Here is a 23,763-nt window from a genome sequence, read left to right as displayed (position 1 = left end):
TCAAGGCAATGGTATTCTCTGATAGCAGTGGCCTGTTTAACAGGATAATGCACTGAAATAATGTTCTTAAATGGACTGAGGAACATGACAAAGATTTCAAGGTGTTGACTTGCCTCCAAATTCCACAGATTTCAGTCCATTTGAACATCTATAGGATGTGCTGGAAACATGATGCTAATGTCTTGGTGCCATATACCATAGGACACCTTCAGAGATCTTATGGAGTCCATGCCTCAACAGATTAGATCTGTTTCGGCAACAAAAGGGGTGCTTGCACAATATTAGGCAGGTGTTTTTAAAGTTGTGACTGATCAATATATTTTAGAGGTATATAACAACCTATAATGATGTCTAAAAATGATAAAAGGAATGATTTCTTACAGTAACTATGGACCAAAATGTCTTCTTTGCTGTCGATTAAGTTAGGATCCTAAAAGAAATGCCTTCAGGCAACCTGCAATAAGTCAGCCAGGCAATGGTTCTAAATGAAGCAGATTGGAGCATTATCAAAAGCATGCAAGAATCAGATACCAGGGGAACCAAACACAATACTAAAGACAAAACTAGAAACACAAAATTAAACTCAAAGTAAACATACTTATGCCAGAGGTTCCAATACTATTTTTTTAATTGTCCCTACTTATTTTTAAGAAATTTTTTTTGAAGGTTTTATTTTTAATTAAATCTAATACTTGGATATTTGAGTTACATCAGCACCACCTTATATAGAGATTTCATGATGAAGTAATGCGTATACAGTAGCAGCAGCCACGTGGAAGCCTACAGGCATTTATTGGCATATACATGGCTACAGTCAAGCAACTCGAGCACAAAATGGCATTCCTCCATAACCACTACCAAACACCGTGCCAAGGCCAAATATAGAGTAACAAATCAAAAAGAGAGAAGAGAAAGCCGTTATCTAGATGAATTGCAAATTATGCTACTTCTACCTTTCTCTAATACTGAAAATGTAACAAACAGTTAAAAAGCATTGATTTTCATCTGTCTCTTCTTATTCTTCTCTCATATCAACAACCATTGAATTCCACAATAGGAGAAATATCTCTTCACCAACTTTTCCTTCTAAATAGAGCTCCACTGAATGACCTATAACTAACCAAATCTTCTTCTCCAACATTCACTTTCACAGCCATTTTTTCACAAAGATCATAAATGTAATCCTTAGTATGTGTTGCTGATATTAACTCCTGACTTGTTCTAGGGCTTTCTGTGTAATACTAGGAATAGGAGATATAAGATCAGCAAAGAACTCACTTGTTGGTTTATGCTCACAGCAAGATTTAGGGACTTGTTTTGGAAGAGATGGGACTTGTATCTTATAGACAGTAGCATAAGATGTTTATAGGGACTGATGTAATTAAAACGTACGTATTTTATGACAGGTCAGGCTAAGCTATTTAAAAAGTAAAGCAGATTAAATTTTAAATATATATTAAATGCAAATTTAATCAAACTGATTGACTGGTGAAAGGGAAGGACAAAAGTTCTGTGAAGCTTAAAGTAGACATGTTTAATAATCTGCCTCATTGGGTACACAGAGTACTTCATATTCTAGCAGCTTCTTCTTACTCAGTGTAATATGATATAAAACATATACAAAAATCAAAAAGGGGGGTTGTCTCCCATGGACATACTCTTCAAACTACGGAGAGATGACGGGCCCTTGGTGGTGAAATGCATTAAATACTGCAGAGAACTGGGTTGTCCCCTGATGCCAGCTGCCTGTTCGCAAAGCAGAAATAGTGAATGTCCACTACAGTGTACCAGCTTACATCATGCACTAGGTACAACAATAGAAAAGAGTATTACTATAATTAGACGCAGAAAAAGCATTTGATATGATTGAATGGAATTACCTTTTCACTGCATTGGAGAAATTTGGGTTTGGCCCGAATATTTGTGCATGGATCAAACTACTGTATACCAATCCAGAAGCTTCAGTTTGTATTAATAACATTTGCTCAGACTACTTTAAACTAGAACGTGGTACCAGACAAGGATGTCCCTTGTCGCCACTGTTGTTTGCAATCGCTATTGAACCACTGGCGGTTCACTGCCGAAATTCTTATCAGATAAAGGGGATTGTCAGAGAAGGACTGGAACAGAAAATTTCTCTATATGCAGATGATATGGTCTTATATATATCAGACCCAGAAAACACTGTCCCTGCTGTTTTAACAGCACTAACAGAATTTCAAAAGATATCTGGTCTTAGAATTAATCTGAATAAAAGTATACTCTTTCCAGTGAATTCACAAGCATATAATATTAGATTAGACACCCTACCTTTTACCATAGCAGATCAGTTTAAATACCTAGGGGTAAATATCACAAGTAAACATAAAGCTCTTTATCAACAAAATTTTGGCGTCTGTATGGAAAAAATTAAGCAAGACTTGCATAGATGGTCAACCCTTCATCTCACTCTAGCCGGAAGAATTAACATTGTTGAGATGAATATCCTTCCTAAACTTCTCTTTTTATTTCAAAACATTCCAATATGTATCAATAAATCGTTTTTTTAAACAGTTAGATTCAACAATAACCTCATTCATTTGGAACTCAAAACACCCACGTATCCGAAGAGCGACCCTACAAAGACCTCAGGCAGAAGGTGGCATGGCTTTACCTAATTTTCAGTTTTATTACTGGGCAGCAAATATACAAGCTTGGTCCGCAATAGAAGTAAAATCCTGTAGTACTTCTTTATATACCCTGCTTTGCTCTCCAATAAATGCAAGTTATCGCAAATATACTAATAACCCAATTGTGCTTTACTCACTCAGAATATGGAACCAAATTAGAAAGCATTTTAAGATGGAAAATCTTTTATCAGTGGCATCTCTGCAAGAGAACCACCTCTTTCAACCTTCGCAAGTATATCCAGTTTTTAATACCTGGAAAAGTTTTGGGATTAAAATGCTCAGAGATCTTTATATAGACAACATATTTACATCTTTTGAACAATTACGTTCAAAATTCAACCTCCCAGCTACACATTTCTTTTAGTATCTTCAAATTAGAAATTTTGTTAAATGGAAATTGCCCGATTTCCCCCACCTTGCACCCTCCACAATGCTGGAAAAAATACTGCTCAATTTCGAGGAATTAAACACTATTATTATTTTATAAATATTATATATTTATATAATATTAAGATATTATAAAATATAATATTATAAAATATATAAAATATAAAATATAATATTAAGATATTATAAAATCTTATTAGAGTCCCTACCTTTCAAAGATCCAAGAGGACATTGGGAAGAAGATCTCTTAATCAATATATCAGAAAAGGAGTGGAAGGTAGCAAAGCAGAGAATTCACTCGAGTTCTATATGCGCAAAGCATAGAATTATTCAACTAAAAATTATATATCGAGCTCATCTATCTCGCTTAAAACTGTCCAAAATGTTTCCAGGGCAGGATCCAACCTGCGAACGCTGCAACCAAGCTCCTGCCTCACTGGGTCACATGTTCTGGGCCTGCACCAAACTAACATCATTTTGGACAAACGTTTTTAAGTGCCTCTCAGACAGCCTTGGTATCACAATCCCTCCTAACCCATTAACAGCTGTGTTCGGTGTTCTTCCAGATGGACTTGAATTGGAGAAGGACAAGCAAACGGTGATTGCATTCACTACACTTTTGGCACGCAGACTTATTTTGTTAAATTGGAAGAATCCTAATTCTCCTCTTATAAGTCAGTGGGAAACCGATGTTTTATATTATTTGAAATTGGAAAAAATCAAATTCTCAGTTAGAGGATCTGTACAAAATTTTTTCAAAACCTGGCAGGATTTAATCAATATTATTTTAGAATAAGAGAAATAACTATTACCGCATTTAACTCCCTTCTCCATCTCTTATTTACATATATATTTACTTCTCCCTTTCCTTTATTTAATGTTGCCTTATTAAAAAGCCTTAAGCAATTTTCCTTTAGCTAAGCTCTCCTTCTCAGGGGTGGGGTTTGATTTGTCTTCAATTTTGTTGTGTTATAAATTGATCTATTTGTATGGAATGATTACAATGAAAATTAATAAAATAAAAATATAAGAAATGTCAGAAAAGAGTAATGTTTTATGTAAAATTGCATTTTTTCAATGACCATCGACAAAAGCCAAGCTCAGTCACTAGTAAAAGCAAGAACTGATCTATGACACAAATGTTTTACTCTAGGCAATTGTAGCATGTTCAAGAATAAGGAGCTCCAGTGAACTAATAATATTGGCCCCTGGTAAAAAATGACAAATGTCGTATACAGAAAAGTACATAGTTACATAGTACTTCTAATACATCCAATTAGCAGCACTATAACCAATGTCCAATGTCTTGGGAAATTTCCCAGGTGAAGCAGGGTAACAGAACTAGTTAATAACTATGAAAGAATTCACCCCTCACCAGACAATATAAAACAAGAATAATTGGGGAAATGTTTGCAAAAAGAACAGAAAAAAGCAACAGTAACATAACTGTATCTTGTTTAAATGCTGTAGTACTAGAGTGTTGTACCATGTTAGCCATTAAGGATGTAGTGAGAAGTCACATCAGAAGTTTACATCTTGTGTGAAGAAGGGGCCTGTGTTTCCTCGAAAGTATGCATATTATAATTTTTTTAGTTAGCCAATAAATGGTGTCATTTTGCTTGATTTCTCGGTACATTGTTTAAATGCTAAAAGTATTATAGTAATGCTGGAGTTGGAGATTAATATAGCTAAGCATTTATTTTATTGATTGTATTATAATTTAGGGGATCTATGTAAACTCAAGGAAAATTTAGGGAATTAGAATAACTTAAAATTAAAGAAAATATCAAAAATCAGAGGGGTATTTTTTGTATGCCTGTATATAAAAAGTTTTGTAAATATTTAGAATTTGAAGAAATTATTACATTATGTAAAGGCATTAAAAAGTATAATGGAGTCTGCCTTGGCCATCATTAAACTTTTCATAGTGTTTGCAATGAAACGCTAACAGTGCAAGTTATTGAAGTACAAGGTGAAGTATGAAGTGAAGGTTCGAGTATTTTTAAACTGTCTTAAAAAGACTGACTTTAGCTATTCGTTCCATGGACAGACTCACTTAATGCAATACAAGGAGGTGATAGGGGTTGTTTAAGAGAATACTTTGACAGAACTGGATGCAAACCAAGAACCAATTCTGGACTAGGATTAGCTTACAGACTCATACACATACACAAATGCACACAGAGCCTTTTTAAAGTCACCAATTATTTTAACATGCATGGTTTGGGAATTTTGGAAAAGTTGAGGATCTGGTGAACATGAAGACCCAACACAAAAAGTCACTGGGTGGAGGATTTATATCCAGGACAATGGGTTTCTGTTGAAACAGTGCAAAACAATTAATCATAATGCTAATTTCATAAAAAAACGTCCATTACCAATGATCAAGGATTTTGAAGTAGAAACAGGGATCTGGTGGACAGCTGCCCTAAAAACTGAGTTTCAGCTTCATTGTTTGAGTTGTTATATTTATATTTTTCTTACTGTACCCTAATCATACTAGACTACATTAGCAAAATGTCATGCAGAGCTGGTTTGGTGAGTTTGCTCAAATGGTAAAAAAATGTCATATCATTATCTAACCTGCCTAATTTCAGGAAAGGGTCGCGGGAGTGTTTGAGCTTTTGCCAGCCAACATAAGGTGCAAAGCAGGAACAAACCATGGACAGAGTGCCAAATGGCCACTTTAACTTTTCCAATTCACCTAACCTGCATGTTTTTGGGTAGTGGGAGACACTGGGAGAACATGCAAACTCCATACACGGCCTCCTTACTCTTGCAACACTGTGCTGCCCCTGGCAAAAAAAATAGCACAAGTAAAAAAACAAAAACTGAAAATATTAATAAAAGAATGTGAAACACTTTTGCTCTCAAAGTACTAATGCAAAACAAGGTGCCAGTGAATGTTTGTCCTTTGTGAAAGTGAATTAGACATATACTGAGTACTAATTCTGTGATTGGTCAACACTTAATCCTGTTACATCCTTCTTGACAAAGTTACCTACCTACACACATGGACACTTGCTTGCTGATAACATGCCAGATATATTTCAATTACTTCCACATTCTGCAAAGGTTTTCTGATAAACAGAACAAAATACATTCATAAATTATACTGCTTTCTCAATTAAATAATTTTACAATAAAATACAATACTTAGAGTATAACAAGTCACAATGTATTAGTCACAAAATATATTTTAATAACTATCAGAGATTTGCATTAGTACACACTGCTGCATCATAGATCCAGCGTTTCTGGTTCACATCCCACTCCAGGGGCCTCATGCATAACGCCGTGCATAGAATTCGCACTATAACATGACATAAGCACAAAAGCCGAAATGTGCTTACGCACAGAAAAATCCAGATGCAGGAATCTGTGCGTTCGCCAACTTCCGCGTTCTTCCGCTACATAAATCCCACTCAGCGTGGAAATAAACGCATGTGCACGCGCTTGCTGTCCCGCCCCAACTCCTCCCAGAATTATGCCTCTTTGAATATGCAAATCAATATAAATAGCCCTTGAGCCCAGTGTTCTGTGAAAAGGCAATGACAAACGTACGAGGAAAAATAGAAGAAATTCAGCGAATACCAAATGGAGGCAAAGAAAAACATATTATTTGTTGTTTAAACAGTTATATAAGCAATAAAAGTAAGTTGATCGAGTGACATAGCGTGTCAGAGAAACTCAAAAGCTCAAGTTCACAAAGTTGCACAGTGCCCGAAGTAAAAAAGTTGTCAGATATCAAAGTCGGCGTGAAAAGGTGATTCGTAGCCCACCGTCTGAGTGTCATATGAAAGCTTATTAGGGTACAGTGAAAAAAAAGGCACACAGTGTAAAAAAAGCATGAAATGTCAACTTTAATCTCGAAATTTCCACTTTAATCATGTAGTTTATTTTGTCATTAAAATAGAACATCATAAACTTCATCTTAAAATTGTTTAATTTACTAGTTTCTCAAATCCCATCGTAACTAAAGTAGCACGTTAAATGCTTTGTTGTGCACTGTATTTGATCTTATATGTGCTCTATGTACCTGAATCACTACGTGCTCTTCCTCCGACAGGACACAGAATCCATTACGTTCGTAATATTACAGCTCTCTGAGTAATTCAAATACTGAGAAGTATACGTGATATCATTTTCATGATGATATGCATTAAAGCATGGTATTAAACATGGGAACACGGTGATGCAGTGATTGTTCATGTCTTACAGCAACAAGATGCTTGGTGTTCCATGCGCGACCTTCAATGAAATGCTTTATTACAGAAGTACTGTCTTTTTCAAACGTACTAACACCCAATTCCTGTCCTTACTTTTCTTTCTCCAAATACCCAATCGCCACACAATCAGCTCTTTAATAGACGTTAAGCCATCTGTAAGCTTAGAACGCCGATTTTTCAAAACTTTTAAGGAACATCAAAATATCTTCGTAATGTTTCATTATTCTATCCATTTATCCTTCCAGTGTCGCGCCAGCCACAGCATGAAAACAGCGCGAGGCAGGAACAATCCGTGAATGGAGAGCCTTCTCCTTGCTAGCACTGCGGCACCATGTAGTTAAAGTTAAAGTTTTATCTGTATAATATAATCAACATATTTTGCTGCATTTCATCTTAAAAATTATATCGTCATCATATGTAAATACTGTACGCGCTTTATAAAGTGAATCAGGTTGTGCAATATTATAACAGTATCCTAAGTACAATTACCTCACGGTAACTTGCAAGTACAAACAGTTCTATAAGGAGCACTTGATGGACTGATTGAGTGTGTTTATAGTTCTTGGGATGAAACTGTTTGTGAACCGCGAGGTCTGAACAGAAAAGGCTGTGAAGCGTTGGTCGGATGAGAGCAGTTCAAATAGCAAATGGCTGAGGCAGAGAGTGCTTGATGCTGTATACCGATAATTCTCTTTCCAATCGCTGTAGATCTGTGATTCACACTCAGATACAGTGATATAAATACTCCGAGTGGTGCAGTCCAAGTAATATGGAAAAAGATGATCCGCTGTGGCAACCCTTAACGGGAGCAGCTGACAGAAGAAGAAGAAGGTGAAGTGAGAGTAACAATGCTAAAGCAGTTATGGTATTTAGAATAATAGTTTGACCATTCTGTGGACAATTATATTGTTACAGGTTAATTACAATCAGATGCATTAAATTTATGAACGATATGCGGTTAATTTCAGTGTATTTGATAAAGCCACCGTCGTGGATGTGGATCTAAGAAAGGGTAACCACACAGGAACAGTAGCACTGCTTTGACGCTGGGTGCCGCCACTCTGCAAAACCGAGCAGAGAACTTGCGTACGACAGGGTATGAGGTACCGTGGAAAAGTGCGTGGCTTTACGCCAAGTGTAGGTTTTATACATCACGATTTGAACGTGGAAACGTTCTTACGCAACATTTCTGTGCGTACGCACCATTTATACATGAGGCCCAGGTCATTGTCTGTGTGGAGCCTGCATGTTCACTTGTGCCGTGCTCTGGTTCACATGTGTCTGCATGTGTTTTACTCCAGTATACTATGGTTTTTCATCTCCAGAGATGTGCAGGTTAGGTTAATTGTTGGCTCTTAGCTTGACCAGTGGCAGTGAGTATGAATGGGCACTGCAGTGAACTGCTTTATGGGCAGGGCTGGTTCCCATCTTGCAGCCTATGTTTCCAAGATTGACTCTTAGACCCCTGAGCCCCTAAATTGGATTAAGTGGGTTTAAGATTTTATTTTATTAAAACTTTCTTTTAACTTTGTGTTTTTATTTTTTTTAATCTGATTTAGAAACACAGCTTTTTTGTAATAAATCATCTGGTTACTTTGATTCTCTCCTAGTGATATTTCTTTTTTGGGTTGATAAAAGAGGTTTGTTGGTGACTAACCCTCCTTGAAAGCCACACTTGCACTCAATCCATTCTCACACATTTACGATATTAAGAAACTTAATTTGAGTTACAGATTGTCTTTAAATTATTTAAGGAACTCAGTACCTTGAAGGGAAGCCCATGAAAACACATTGAGAAAGATGAAACTTCTCACAAAAGACATCACAACCTCAGAATGAATAGAAAAGAGCATGTGTGTGGTTTTTGGCCAAACTTTAGTTTGGATCTTTCTCATTACAGTGTACTGTTTGATTTATTGTCTTCTTAAACATTTTTAATTGTTATTTCCTATTTGACATTACATTGTAACATAATATTGAAATAGGTAAGTAAAGAGAAATTACTGTACAAACATATTATAATTGGGAAAATGTAAATGAAAATGTTGACAAATATTGATTGTTAAATGGCAGGCAAGAATTAATCCACAATCTAAGATAGTTTAGTTTTAATTATGGATCAGTAATGTTAAATGAAAATAATGTGTTATATTCTTTCTCTTTATTCTTTCCCCCTAATGTATTCTATAAATCTTTGTGTTCGCAGATTATGAAGCATGTGGAAAGCCAAATTGTTCAACGGCCGTATCAACTGAGCAACCGCCAGTGGTCTCCTGCTGCAATAAATGCAATGAATTATTTCCGAAAACCTCTGCTGCAGCGCAACAGTCAGAGCCTCCAAGCTAAAGCTCCATCACGTTCAGCTCTTCCACCAGTGTTTACCTTTCCTATATCCTATGCTTCTCGAGGAGTTAACAGGCCAAATCCAATGGCCCCCTCACAATCCCCAGCATATCCTTCTTTTCCACCTCAGCCTGCTTCTCCATCCTCTCCTACAATTCTCCTTCTTCCACCTAAAAAAAAAACAAGAACAGCCATTTCATCTGCTGTTGCTCAGCCATTTCCTGCTTACCTGCCTTCTGTAAAGCAGACTGCTATAAACAGTCAAACTTCTTCTAGTAGTGCACCAGTACCCCAGCCTGTTTATATTTTTCCACCACCTGCTGCAGCACCTGCACCATCCATACCAGCATCATCATCGATACCCCTGGCACCATCTGCCACAGTATCCCTGCCAGCACCAGCACCTGCACCCCCAGCATCATTTTTCATATTTCCACCTCCAGCAGCAGGACGTTCTGCTCGTACCCGAACCTCCTCACCACCTCAGCACAGTGCTTCTCGTGGATCTTCTCGATCAGTTCCTATGGTACCACCTGTATTCATATTTCCTCCCCCTTCTCCAATTGCACAGCCACCTGCTAAACCTTCATCATCTCCAGGTTTAAAATTAAGACCATCTGCAGGTGCAGCACCTCCTGTAGCTCCTGCTCAAACTTTTATTCCAGCTGCTCCTCCTGCTCCATCAATCTTCATTTTCCCACCACCTGCATCACCCCCAGGGCCTTCAACTGTGCCTTTAATTCCACCATTTTTACCTGGAGAGAGGGCCCCAAGTCCTGCTCCACCAATTTTTATATTTAAAAAACCACGTTCTCCTGCCCAGCCTGAACCTCCACTTTCTGCCCCAGCTTCCCCTGCACCAGCACCTGCTCCCACTGCTCCAATCTTCATATTTCCTCCTCCTGCTCCCCAGAAAGAATCTCCTTCACCTGCATCTCAGCAACCTCCTGCAGCCTTACCTCCATCAGCACCACAAACTCCTGCTCATTCACAGCCTATCTTTATTTTACCACCCTCACCACCCCCTTCACCTCCACCTTCTCCAGCACCACCCTTTTTCCCTTTCTCACCATCTCCCGCACCTCCTCAGCCTATTTTTGTATTTCCTCCTCCACCACCTCCTCCAGTCTTCCCTCCATCACCAACTCCTGCTGCATCTCCATCTCCTCCTTCCACACCAGCTTCTGCTTCAGGACCACCAATATTTATTTTTCCTCCACCTGCTCCAGCACCACCTTCAGAGAAGCCAACTCAAGAGACATCAATGATGCCTCCATCCCCTCCAGTTGCTGCTGCACCTCCTTCTATTCTTATTTTTCCTCCTCCGGCTCCTCAGCCCCCACCAGCCACACCACCACCTCCTTCTCCAGCATCTGGACAACGAGGGCCAGGGCAAGATCATAATGGTTTTCCACTACCAGCTCCTGCCCCTGCACCATCAATTATAATATTTCCCCCAGCGTCATCTCCACCTGAAAAAGAGTCTGCTTCCAAACAGCCTGACCAAGTTGCTCCAGCTGCACCTCCTCCCCTACCTCCTGCCCCCATTTTTATTTTTCCTCCTGCACCACCACAGTCTCCACCATCACCCCCTGCCACACCTTCTCCTGCTTCTCCACCATCACCTGTACCACCAATACCAGCACCAGCCCCATCAATTTTCATATTTCCATCAGAAAAAGAAGCATCCACATCTTCTAAACCATCTCCAGCACCAGAAAAGGCTGAATCTCAGCCTGCCTCTCCTCCTGCCCCGATTTTTATATTTCCACCACCTGCTGAAAAAGGGCCATTCCCACCATATCCACCACAAGCTGCTCCATCCCCTCCACCAGTCTTTATATTTCCACCACCAGTGTCCCCAAATGGTCATTTTCCAGGGGACTCTTCATCACAACGAAAAGAAGACATGCAGCCTCCAAGTTCTCCTCCACAGCCAGGTTCAGCACCGTCAATATTCATATTTCCTCCATCACCACCAGAAACAAGTCCTGGTTCTGCCCAGCCTCCTCAACAGCCCTCATTTCCACAACCACCACCTCCTGCACCACCAGCTCCAGCTCCACCAATATTTATATTCCCACCACCCCCACCAGAAAAAGAATCTGATTCTGCACCACCTGCCACCCCCCAGCCAGCACCTGCTTCACAGCCAGCTCCAGCGCCACCACCACAGCCAATATTTATATTTCCTCCTGCTCCTCCTGAAAAACAGTATCCTTCTTTACCTGCTACACCATCTTTCCCACCTTCACCACCACCCATTCCATCTTCTCCAATATTTATATTTCCTTCTACACCAAAAGAAACACCACAATATCCTCCAGGTATCTTACCAGGACAACCACCTCTTTCTCCTGCTACTCTTTCTGGAGCTCCTCCAGCCTCACCACAATCTATATTCATATTTCCACCTCCTTCACCTGCCTCAGCAGAAAAGCTTGTACCTTCACCTGCCCCAACAGAAAAACCTGCAGGTACACCTGGCTCATCTTCTCCAATACTAATATTCCCACCTCCTGTATTTCCACCTAGACCTCCTGCCCCTCCCTCATCTTCTGGAGTTCCAATACCTCCAGTATTCATTTTTCCTCCAAATTCTAGACAACCACCTGATTCTCCAGCACCACCGGAAAAACCTTCACCTGTTCCAGGTCCACCAATACTTATATTTCCACCAGCCTCGGATGCCGCTAAACCAGGTGATAATTCTGTTTCACCACAGCTACCAAGTCCACCGTCAATATTTATTTTTCCACCAGAGACTGGGCCATATCCTGGGGCACAGTATCCAGCTCCTCCAATATCACCAGCTCAAGGACCACCAATTTTTATTTTTCCTTCTGATGGTGGTATGTCTCCAGCACAAACACCTTCAACCATGATGCCTAGAGATGACAAACCACCTCCTCCTCCACCTCCATCCCAACCTCCATCAATATTTATTTTTCCACCAGAGACTGGCCCACATCCTGGGGCACAATTTCCACCTCCTGTAATACCACCGGCTCCAGGACCACCAATATTTATTTTTCCTTCTGATGGTGGTATGTCTCCAGCACAAACACCTTCAACCATGATGCCTACAGATGCTAAACCGCCTCCTCCACCTTCACTCCCACCTCCACCTCCATCAATATTTATTTTTCCCCCAGAAGCTGAGCCACATAAACCAGTATCATTTCCTCCTGCAGTGCCACCGGCTTCACCTCCACATTTCCCAGCTCCACCAATATTTATATTTCCAACAGATTCTGATTCTTCCCATTCTGCACATTCTCCTCCTGCCACACCTCAACCACTTCCTCCTTCCCCTGTTCCCTCACCACCAATATTCATCTTTCCTACATCAGAGTCTGATGCATCTTCACAGAGACCTGTGCACTTTCCTGCACTTGATCCCCCAAAATCAGCTGGGCATCCAGGTGCACAGTCACCAATTTTTATATTTCCAAATGGTGATAATAATGGTAATGGTAATAATGTTTACACAGGGCCAAACAATGAACAGTATCCAGTAATTCCTATTGAATATTTAAAGGCGCCACAATCCCAGAGAGCATACAAATCTTCTCATCAACTCTTAACTAAAAGCAGGTATGTAAACTTTAATACATTTTTATTGTGGTTCTTTCCTGAAATATCTGTAGGAAATATTCAATATCATCAGTCATCAGTTGATTTAGAATTTATCCTTTTAAATTTTAATATGAAGTCAGATTCTTATTTAAGAAGACAGCTTTATTGACACAGAGTATACTTTATTAATTGAATACTTGTTCTAGTTCTTCTAGATAAGAAAAATGCACACCGAGTTAATTTTTTATCATTTCTCAAACTACATCCAAAGGTTTTTTCAATTTAAATAAGCAGATTTACTCCATGTCTACTAGTATTGTCCAAGTCTTTACTCTGACATGGAGATTTAGGTTATATCCACATTACTATGATTTAATTTAAGAATGGGTATTAAAACCAAAATGATCTCTGATCATACAGCATTTTCAAATTGTTTATGTGGGTATCTCCACACAAAAATGACCAAAAACGCATATGACACAGACGTTCACCTACACTGGGCATACATGCACCAGCTGAAAAATCCTGGTAGGTATGGTAACGCCTCCAACCATGAAATGTAATAACAGCAAATGCCTAAGACATAGATGTTCACCTATGCTGGGTTTATCTGCATCAACGAAAAAATCTTTGTTGTGGTGGTATCGCCACCGGCCATGGAACCTATCACAAAGCAGTAGCAACTGGTAAATGATTTGACTTTTGTGCATGTATGTAGCATTCAACAAAACATAATTTAGATACCTGCAAGTAAGCAACACAAGTCTTCTATGCCTGCCGTGTTGGAATATGGTTTTCTGCTGTGAAAGGTGACCAGTCACTGAATGAGATATTGTCATTAAATAAGCATGATCCAATCAGGATAAGCACAAGCAAATCAGAATGTGGTTAGAGTCTGCATTTTTAGAAAGGAAAAAAAAGCACAGAGTTCTCATCAGTCCATGCTGAAATATATGGCTCTGGTGAGAGTTTTTGAAAGTGTTTCTTTTCAGGGGTTAAAAACGTCGGAGTAGTAGTATGGACAAAAGACAGAAATGAAGACCAATGTCTACGTTTTTTAATGAAAACATAGTAGTTTGGATGAGGCTTAAGCCTTACAACTGCCTGATGCAACTTACTTTTGTCTGGTTGTACTTATCTTTCCAATATTTCATCTGATTGAGAATCGTGACATAGACTGACTGGTAAATTTAAGGCCCCAGCTTCAGCATTGCCTTCTATTGCAGCTGCACAGTGCTATGGCTGAGTCACATGTCCTTTGATTGGTAACACTTTAGTTTAGGTACTGCAAAAAATGCATCTGTTAGTCATATACTGTTATACAGCAACACCTTTAAAAAGGCTTCTTTCACTCTTAATAGCACTTACAAAACACCACTAAAGTGGTTATGCATCTCTGCAATGTGGCCTGCTAAAGTAACATCACTTTGTAATGGTCTGAAGTTACTTAAGTGAGACATATCCATCCATCCATTATCCAACCCGCTATATCCTAACTACAGGGTCACGGGGGTCTGCTGGAGCCAATCCCAGCCAACACAGGGCACAAGGCAGGAAACAAACCCCAGGCAGGGCGCCAGCCCACCGCAGGGCACACACCCACACTAAGCACACACTAGGGACAATTTAGGATCGCAAATGCACCAAACCTGCATTGTCTTTGGACTGTGGGATGAAACCGGAGCAAACCCACGCAGACATGGGGAGAAAAGGCAAACTCCACGTAGGGAGGACCCGGGAAGCGAACCCAGGTCTCCTAACCGCGATGCAGCAGCGCTACCCATTGCGCCACCATGCCGGCAGTGAGACATATTTCTCTTGATATTGTATACATCAGTATAAGACCTGTAAAGCATTCATATTCACAAGTAAATTTACTAGGGTATAAGAACCTTTTAATATGCCTCACTTCAACAAAGACAAGAAACACTTTCCTGATGTATTATGAGTGTCAGAAAAACCAAAAGAAGCCTTTGTCGAGATCTTGTTACATAATAGTATATGAGTAATACATGCATTTGGGCAGTACCCAAACTAAAGTACAATTGATCAAAGACTCAGAGGCTCATTCTAATCCTAAGAGATCTTGTAGAACGAAAAAACCTTACTACTAAGATACATTGAGAATGGGATATTTCTCTCAAATGGTATATTAAAGCCACGGGATTTAGAAGAGGGAAAGTCGTATTACCACCAATTATTAAAGCTGCTTAATCTAGGTCTGGGTTGCAGAAAGCTTCACCTTTCAAGGCAGCATCATTCACGAGGCAGGAACCAACCCTGAGCAGGGTGCCAGTCCATTGTAAATTACATTCACTTATGCATCCTGTGAGTACAAGACCACAGAAAAGGGTTTGGGGTAGCCACCCCATATACTTCCTAGATCTGGCTGGAAAAGGTGCAAAAAATCATCAATAGGTCTTTACAGACTTGAGTCCAAAACAGAACTCATTCATGGCTAACACAATGGCATTTTTAAAGTTGGGTGGAGGAAGCGACGTGATCAGACCCAGAACCGGAAGTGACATTATTTGGTCCAGAATTGGAAGTGGCATCATCAGGTCCAGAACCAGAATAACGATAATTGGTCCAGAAACAGAAGTGATGTTGACAGGCCCATGCAGAATTTCCCTCGGGTAGTTGGCAGGTGAAAAAGAGGAAGGGTTAGTACATGCTACCCCTCAAGCCCTGGTCCGTGGTATTACCATCTTTCAAACCCTTTAGCTGCCTGCGATGCGCATGTGTGTGACAACCCACACACAGTTTTTTTTTTTCTATTCAGCTTCTTTAATGATTTCAAAAAGCATTTAGATTAGTTACTGTAAATCTTTGTAAAGAAATAATAATGTATTGATCACATACGCTTCACATTTTGATATATTTTAGAATAAATATTTGGAATGCATAGTGGTAGCACTGCCGCCTCACATCCTGCATTGAGTTTGCATGCTCTCGCTGTGTTTGTTTCCTATGTATTCTGTGGTTTCCTCCCACATTTCAAAGACATGCAGGTTGGGTGGACTGGCAACACTAAATTATCCCTAATGTGTGTTTGTTTTCACCCTGCAATGGACTGTCCAGTGCTTGTTCCTGCCTTGCACCCTGTGCTTGCTGGGTTAGGCCTCAGCACACCACAAACCTAAGTGGGGTTGGAAAATGATATGGTATGGTATTACACTCTATATTTACAACAAATATGCTCTTATACAGATGTGGCATGGTGATGTAGTAGTCATTGCTGCAGCCTCACCACTGCATAGTCTTGGGCTCAGACCCTGGGCCTAAGAGTATTTTGTGCATTCTTCCTATGTCAGTCTGGGTCTTTGTTAGTAATGTCAATTAAACAAATATACTTTATTTTTAATATAGTTGTGCTTGGTGGCATAGTGGCTAAAAGAGTAAAGAGACCAGTGAGATCATGTCCCAGATCCTTCCTGCATGGAGTCTGTATGTTCTCCCTGAGTCTTCCTAGGTTTTCTTCATATGCTCTGGTTTTTACTCCCACAGTCCAAAGATATGCAGTTTAGGTGGATTGGTGATGCTAAACTGGCACATGTGTGTGTGTGTTTATTCTGCAATGCCCAGGGGATTACTCCTGATTTGTGCCTTGATCTTACTGGATGGGCTCCAGACATCCACAACCCAGCTCAGGATTAAGCAGACTTAGAAAATGGCATGGTATAGTCAGGCTAGATGTTTTAACAGGAATTATACAGCAACCCTGTTTACATTGTTAATTTATTACATAAAACTAAATGGTGAACACCTTTATTTAGGAATTCTTTTTTTTATTTTACAGAAACATCAGGAGACAATAAAAGCTATGGTATAAGGATATGAAATGAAGCTGAAAAACACAAAAACAGAGGATTAAACACAAACATAACTGAAAATTTAACTTCAAAGTCTACATCTTACCTGAAGGGGGGACCTGAGTTGCCTCGAAAGCTTGCATATTGTAATCGTTTTAGTTAGCCAATAAAAGGTGTCATTTTGCTTGACTTCTCATTACATCCATAATGGCTAACACGGTATAACACCCTAGTACTACTTCAAAGTCTCAAAATTAAACTATTGTTTTTCAATGTTTGCTATTTGCATTTGTCTGTCATTTTTAATCTTGATAATTTTAATAATGAACTCCTGTGTAACAGCTGCCAAAAGGTCAATCTTTAAAGCCTGAAGGTAACAAGTAAGACTTGTTAAAGACTGTTTGAAAGCTAAGAAAGCAAATAATAAAATAATATAAATGTTGGCACTAGCGGTTAAGACTTACAATATTACTCAACCTCTAAAAAGAAAGTTATTACAATAAAGAGTTAACCTGACCTGAACTGACCTGAACCTGACCTGAAGGTAATTATTGTAATTATGCCTGAATTTATACTAATACAGTTAACAAATATAAATATTGTAAGTAGTCTGATAATACAGCATAACCTGTTAAAATAATAAACACCTTACTAAATCATTAAATAAGTTAAATATTTATCACTAGTTTTATTATAGTCCAATGGCAAGGAGTCAGGTTAACTGACATCTATCTATCTATCTATCTGTCAATCTGTCCGTCGTGTTTCCTATCTATGTATATGTATGTATGCTTGTATGTCTATCAGTATAACCTGCTTGGCATCAGCATGTCACAAAAAGGTGTTCTACATTGTAGATAATGCTACATTCTGTGCAATTGACCACCAGAAACTAAAACTGACATATATGAAATAAATTTAGGTTTTTTGTTGCTTGAGGCGGCACGGTGGCGCAGTGGGTAGCGCTGCTGCCTCGCAGTTGGGAGATCTGGGGACCTGGGTTCGCTTCCCGGGTCCTCCCTGTGTGGAGTTTGCATGTTCTCCCCGTGTCCGGGGCGCTCCGGTTTCTTCCCACAGTCCAAAGACATGCAGGTTAGGTGGATTGGTGATTCTAAATTGGCCCTAGTGTGTGCTTGGTGTGTTTGTGTGTGTCCTGCGGTGGGTTGGCACCCTGCCCGGGATTGGTTCCTGCCTTGTGCCCTGTGTTGGCTGGGATTGGCTCCAGCAGACCCCCGTGACCCTATGTTTGGAATCAGCGGGTTGGAAAATGGATGGATGGATGTTGCTTGAGTCTTTCTGAATTTTATCACAAGAATAAACAGAACTTGAAAATCACATCTTTGACATTGAAATGCAATTGTATTGTAAGCATTTTTAAGTTTGTGTGCCCAGACGGAAATTGTTTAAGTTTGCTGTGATTGCAAGGTGTAGCCCATCACTGTTACTTTCTGAACCCAAAGCATTATCAATTGGACATACGCTTTAGCAGCACAGTCAACATTGTAGGTGGTTTCTTCTTTAATCACTTTGCCATCTTCATCCAGATCTATCACTCAATGGAATGAGAATCACCTATCTCTGTATGTTCACAGGTAAATGTAAGAGATTACCCTATTACAGTTTTTCTCAGTTGCTTTGGTGCATTTCTCACAACAGACTTAACATTTGCATAACAGCAAGTGTATTTCTCAAAACACTTAGTGCAAATGGCAAAACATCATGGATGACCAGCAAAAGCAGGTAACCTCTTCAAAATCCTTAATCCATGCCTCAAAAGCAAGTATTTACATCACTGAATATGTCAGTGCCATCAAAATGCCAAGTCCATGAATCATCGTCCATGGACATGACAGCCAAAATGTAAAGTCATGTTATCAATATAAAATTGGCACAATCTAAACATTTTCTGATGCACAAAACATCTGAATGACAAGGGCAGGAAACAAAAATACAAAACACCGATTGCGGGAGATTGATCCAAGAAGAATATTTTATTGATTGCACAGGTATATGGTGACATACCATGCACTGCACTTGGAGTCTAGCAAAAAAATGCATTTCAATACTTTATGCATAACATATGAAATGAAGGAAAAAAAATTACAACATCGAAAACAATATATACATACTGAAACTCTAAATTCTCTCTACAATCGCTGCTGATCCTGTATATTGGACCACATGTTTTCATCCACATCACAACGGATATCTTCCTTTGCAATGCAGCGTGGAAAGAACCTCCTAGAATGTCTTATCCAGCCTCTGCAGGCGTCTGCTGTTATATCCCCACACGCAGCTTCCATGGCAGCAAGCAGTGTCATTTGTGTGTGTGGGTTACGCTCATATACCTTCCACCTCCAAGCTGAGAAGAACACCTCAATTGGATTGAGGAATGGGGAATATGGAGGTAGGAATTCCATCAGCATCCTGGGGTGGTTGGCAAACCATTGTCTGATTAGGTTGGAGTGATGAAAACTCACGTTATCACAAATGATCACATACTGTGGTACATTTTCTTGACCAATCTCCTCTTCAGGAATGAGATCCCTGTAGAGGGTGTTCAGGAAGGTCAGCAGATGTTGGGTGTTGTATGGCCCCACAAGAGGAATATGAGTGTGGACCCAATTGTCCGAAATAGCCACACACATAGTGATGTTCCCAGCCCACTGGCCTGGCACGTCAACAGTAGCTCTCTGTCCAATCAGATTACGCCCACGTCTTCTTCCTTTGGCCAAGTTGAAGCCAGCCTCATCCATGTATATGAAAATATGTGGTGGTTCACTTGATTCCAGGTCCATTATACGCTGTATCAAACAAGATACTACAGTAAGTTTGTTGTAAAATGCATTTTCATTTTGGAGACAATAGAGTCAAATCTAACATATTCATGTTGCTTTCACAGCGGTAGCAAATGTGTCAAGGTGAAATCAACTGTACTGCATGTCGATATACAATGTTGGACCATTTGCTGTACAGTAGATTACAGTTACAGTATTACTGCACATGTTCAGTCTTACCTGCACATACTGGTACCAACGTTCCTTCACTTCTTCACTATTCCAAATGGTACATAATATAACTGCTTCATACTCATTTGGTTTCTCCTCAGCACTCTGTCAATAGTCGAGATGCTGACAGACTGGACATTCTCAAACACATCGTTGTCAGCAATAATAGCAGTTTGTATTTCCTTGAGTCTTATGGCATTATTTGCTATGACCATAGCACAAATAGCCTCTTCCTGTCGAGGAGTGCAAATAGGCCCCCTGCCACCTCTTCCAGGAAGTCCTATGTGTCACAGTAAAATACAACACTGAATGGACAACAGTAACATACATATTGTCTAGTGTGGACTATTGTAAATATATGAGAAACTGTAACATTTTAAAGTAATACACACAGAGTAAAATCGTTGATTTACACACCTGTTCTCTCTGCGAAATGTCTGAACAATCGAGGATACGGTTGTGCTCCCCAAATTTGGCTGCACCCTTTGACCTGCTTCAGCCATTGAAAGGCCCTGATTTATAACATGGTCCACAATTGTGGCCCTTATTTCATCAGAAACTGACCTATGTGTTGAACCTCTTCTACCTCTTCTGTTTTGTTTCCTTACACCACACACCCCTACTCTTCTTGGTCTGGGCTGTTGGCCCTGTTCATTTTCTTGCTGTTCTTCCATTTTCAGGTTGTCCTCCTTGATGTGCTTCCACGCTGCATTGTGCTTTGTCTTTATATGCTTGCCAGCTGCACGTTCAGGAGCAATTTTAGGGGACTGCTCAGTGATTAGTTGCTTGATTGATCTAAGATCTCACACCTGCCCCGAATAATGTGTCACCTGAGAGCAATTTAAGGTGGTGCAGGAATCATTAGTATTGTGAATACAAACCAAAAAAAGTTTTGTAGAAACCTATAAAATACACTTGACAGCCAATGATATCTTGTTGAACACTTTTGACTGCAATGACTTACACAATGAAAAAATGACAAGTTTGTCTGGAGTGTAAGACTGTGCAAAAGAGGGCTACACAATGCATTTTGATCATCATGACATAAGCAACCGCTGATGCATGATATAGCTGAGAATTGCACATAAGCATCTGTCTGAGTGAACTAAAGCAATTGCAAAATGACGAAAACACCCAGAAATTGCTGTTATGATGTGCACAACTGACTAAAGGTTGTGGGAATTGAACGAGCAGTTTTGAGAACTGCAATTCTGTTGTGAGAAATGCACCAAAGCAACTGAGAAAAACTGTAAGCTACTCACATTCTTTTAGTCTAGGTGGAGAAGAACCATTCTTGGAGTTATTCACATGCTCCCCACCATCATCATCATTTTAAGATATTTCTTATTACTCTTGTTCAAAAAAATATTTTGTTCTGGTATAACAATTTCCTCCTATATGTTTGCATCATGCATCTTCTTTGCAAGGCTCTTTATATATAAAGAGAGAATTATGATGATAGTATGAATGGTACTTTCCTCCTAATGTTGGAATATTTGTAATCACATTAAGGTTTCCATTTAAGACAATTTTTTTATTTTTTTGGTTGAGTGCACATATGAACAGATTCTTACAGCTGCTGTCCCAAGAACAAAGCACATACAGCTTCCAATAAGAGAAACAGCTGGATGTCAGATCATTCATTATCATCATGTGAAGCACTTTGGCGTGATAATGGGGTTTTGGTTTTGCAGCCACCATTAGAAACCAATTTCTCAATGGAAGTTTTGAAAATCCATAAAGTCTAGATTTTAAGTTATATCAACTGTAATATGCATGCAAAATTTCATGAACTTTGACTCTTCTTTTGTGCCCTACAGCCATTACAACCACCATTACCCATTACATTTCAGAAACATCATGTACCCTGAACTTTAAGTTGGTCCAACATTATTATACATGCAAAATTTCACTCAGATCCACTCAGTCATTTTAGAATAATATGCATTTTTTTGGTTGTCCTCCATTACAACCCATTCCTGGATGAAACGTTTGAAACATCTGATATACTTAAAGCTGGACCAGCAGAAGACTACATCACAAAATTTCCATTCTTGCATAAGTGGTAAACAAACAAACAGACATCTTTAGTGTGGAAAATGAATACATCACATCAAGTTCAAGTTCAAAGTTTATTGTCATGTGCACAGTAAGGAAACATGTTTCTCTGTACAATGAAATTCTTTCTTTGCTGTCAACACCAGTATAAAGATAAACATAAATCATAAGTAGCAGATAGATAATAAGTAACAGAGGCAACATAAAGTATAAAAACAGAATAGAAGTATAAAGTGTAATTGTGCAGGTAGGCGTGTGATGAACAAGTCAAATACAGTTGTGTGAGGTAGACAGAATGAGGTGAACCATGGTTATAAACTGAACAAAACTGAAAAAAATTCTAAAGACATACAGACATTATTACAATTCTATTTATATAGATGAGACTGTGAATTGAATAACTGTGTTTAATTTTTAGGAATGTGATAAAAAAAACAATGAACACTACTAAGCTTCCTTTCAGATTACCTGACACACAACTGATTTGAGCAATTAAACACAGCATAAGGCAGGTTGCAGTTCCTTATTTGACTTTTAATGAATAAAACTAAACCTGAGGTTCTTCCCAGGTGAGCTTGTACTACATAATTATCAGTCTATAGTTGTAATTTAATTGATGCATTTGTGACACTTGTGGAATATATTATGACCTGCCATTAAAGCAAATGGTAGCCAAAACAGCAGTTCGTTTTCAAGGGCAAAAAAAGGAACTCTGTAGCTTGATTTCTCTGATTCTGATCAAAAGTTTGAGACAGCACTAGACACCTGGCTGAAAGTGGTAATAGTTATAAGGAAGGAGAGAAAAGAGGAAAGAGTATAGTGAGGAGAAGATGACAACAGGCCTCAGGTATCAAACAGATTGTTTGGGTGGTCAGGGAGGCAGTAAGAAGCACAGCAGAGATAACGCTTTCCATTGGCATACCTTCACCACACAGAGTATTACATCCATTATTTTGCTTTTTGTCTCAATATCTACAAATTTACTCAGAAAAACATCTTTATTTTTGACAAGGCCAATTACAATACTCCAACAAGAAAAAAAAATGTAAAAAAAAATCGCTGAAAATGTTTCCACCAACTCTCACTTCTAAGCTTAAAAGTAATTTAAGCTCTAATATTTGATCTCCACAAATGAAGAAACATTTGTACTATTTATTTAAGAAACAAAAGCTCCGAGGCTGAAACAGGTGTTACCCTTGTTTTGATAGACTGTTTCTTGTGTAAGTTATTTTATGTGAATTTGTATGTATTCGTTTTTATTCTGAGAGCAATGGTGTACAGTGACTACTACAGCACACACACATTTTGTCTATAATGTACAGTATTTCCTTTAGTTATATTTACCCTGTTTCAGATGACATTCATACCTCATACAAACCACTCCAGAGTTTGCCTGGTACCACGCTGACGTTTCTAATGGATAAACATTTCTAAAGGATCTAATTTCTGTTGCTTTGGTCCACAACAGGGTAGTATTTGCTATGTTTACACATAACTAAATGATCCAGACTATGGATGAAATCATTGCACTGTTCAAAAAGCTGTTCCAAATGAACTTGGTGTAGAAACACTTTAAAATAAAAGCTTGGATCCACTAAATCTATGCATAACTTTGAACACTTCAGTCATTTCATCTCTTTGATTATGCTGAAATGGTTCAAATATGGCAGTTCTTCCT

General features: G+C 39.1%; 2 protein-coding genes across 2 annotated transcripts; both read left to right on the top strand.

Moving 5' to 3' along the window:
- Window positions 1-9,494: 9,494 nt before the first annotated feature.
- LOC114652839 (basic proline-rich protein-like) lies at window positions 9,495-12,650 on the top strand (the record flags this gene model as incomplete). The annotated part of the gene is made up of 1 exon (XM_051928563.1): window positions 9,495-12,650. A coding segment is annotated over exon 1 (3,156 nt), but the record flags the coding sequence as incomplete, so codon positions are not given.
- On the top strand, window positions 12,636-17,242 carry LOC127527947 (uncharacterized). The gene is made up of 2 exons (XM_051928319.1): window positions 12,636-13,225; window positions 17,007-17,242. Exons 1-2 carry the CDS (start codon window positions 12,678-12,680, stop codon window positions 17,023-17,025), a joined length of 567 nt encoding a protein of 188 aa, XP_051784279.1. The 5' UTR covers window positions 12,636-12,677; the 3' UTR covers window positions 17,026-17,242.
- Window positions 17,243-23,763: the final 6,521 nt, after the last annotated feature.

The sequence above is a fragment of the Erpetoichthys calabaricus genome, chromosome 5, assembly GCF_900747795.2.
Source record: "Erpetoichthys calabaricus chromosome 5, fErpCal1.3, whole genome shotgun sequence".
NCBI lineage: Eukaryota > Metazoa > Chordata > Cladistia > Polypteriformes > Polypteridae > Erpetoichthys > Erpetoichthys calabaricus.
Note: the sequence above shows the minus strand (reverse complement) of the source record. Positions and strands in the feature narration are given on the sequence as shown.

Excerpts from the sequence above, each read along its gene's own strand:
- LOC127527947 (XM_051928319.1), top strand. The coding sequence starts at position 12,678 with ATGTCTCCAGCACAAACACCTTCAACCATGATGCCTACAGATGCTAAA.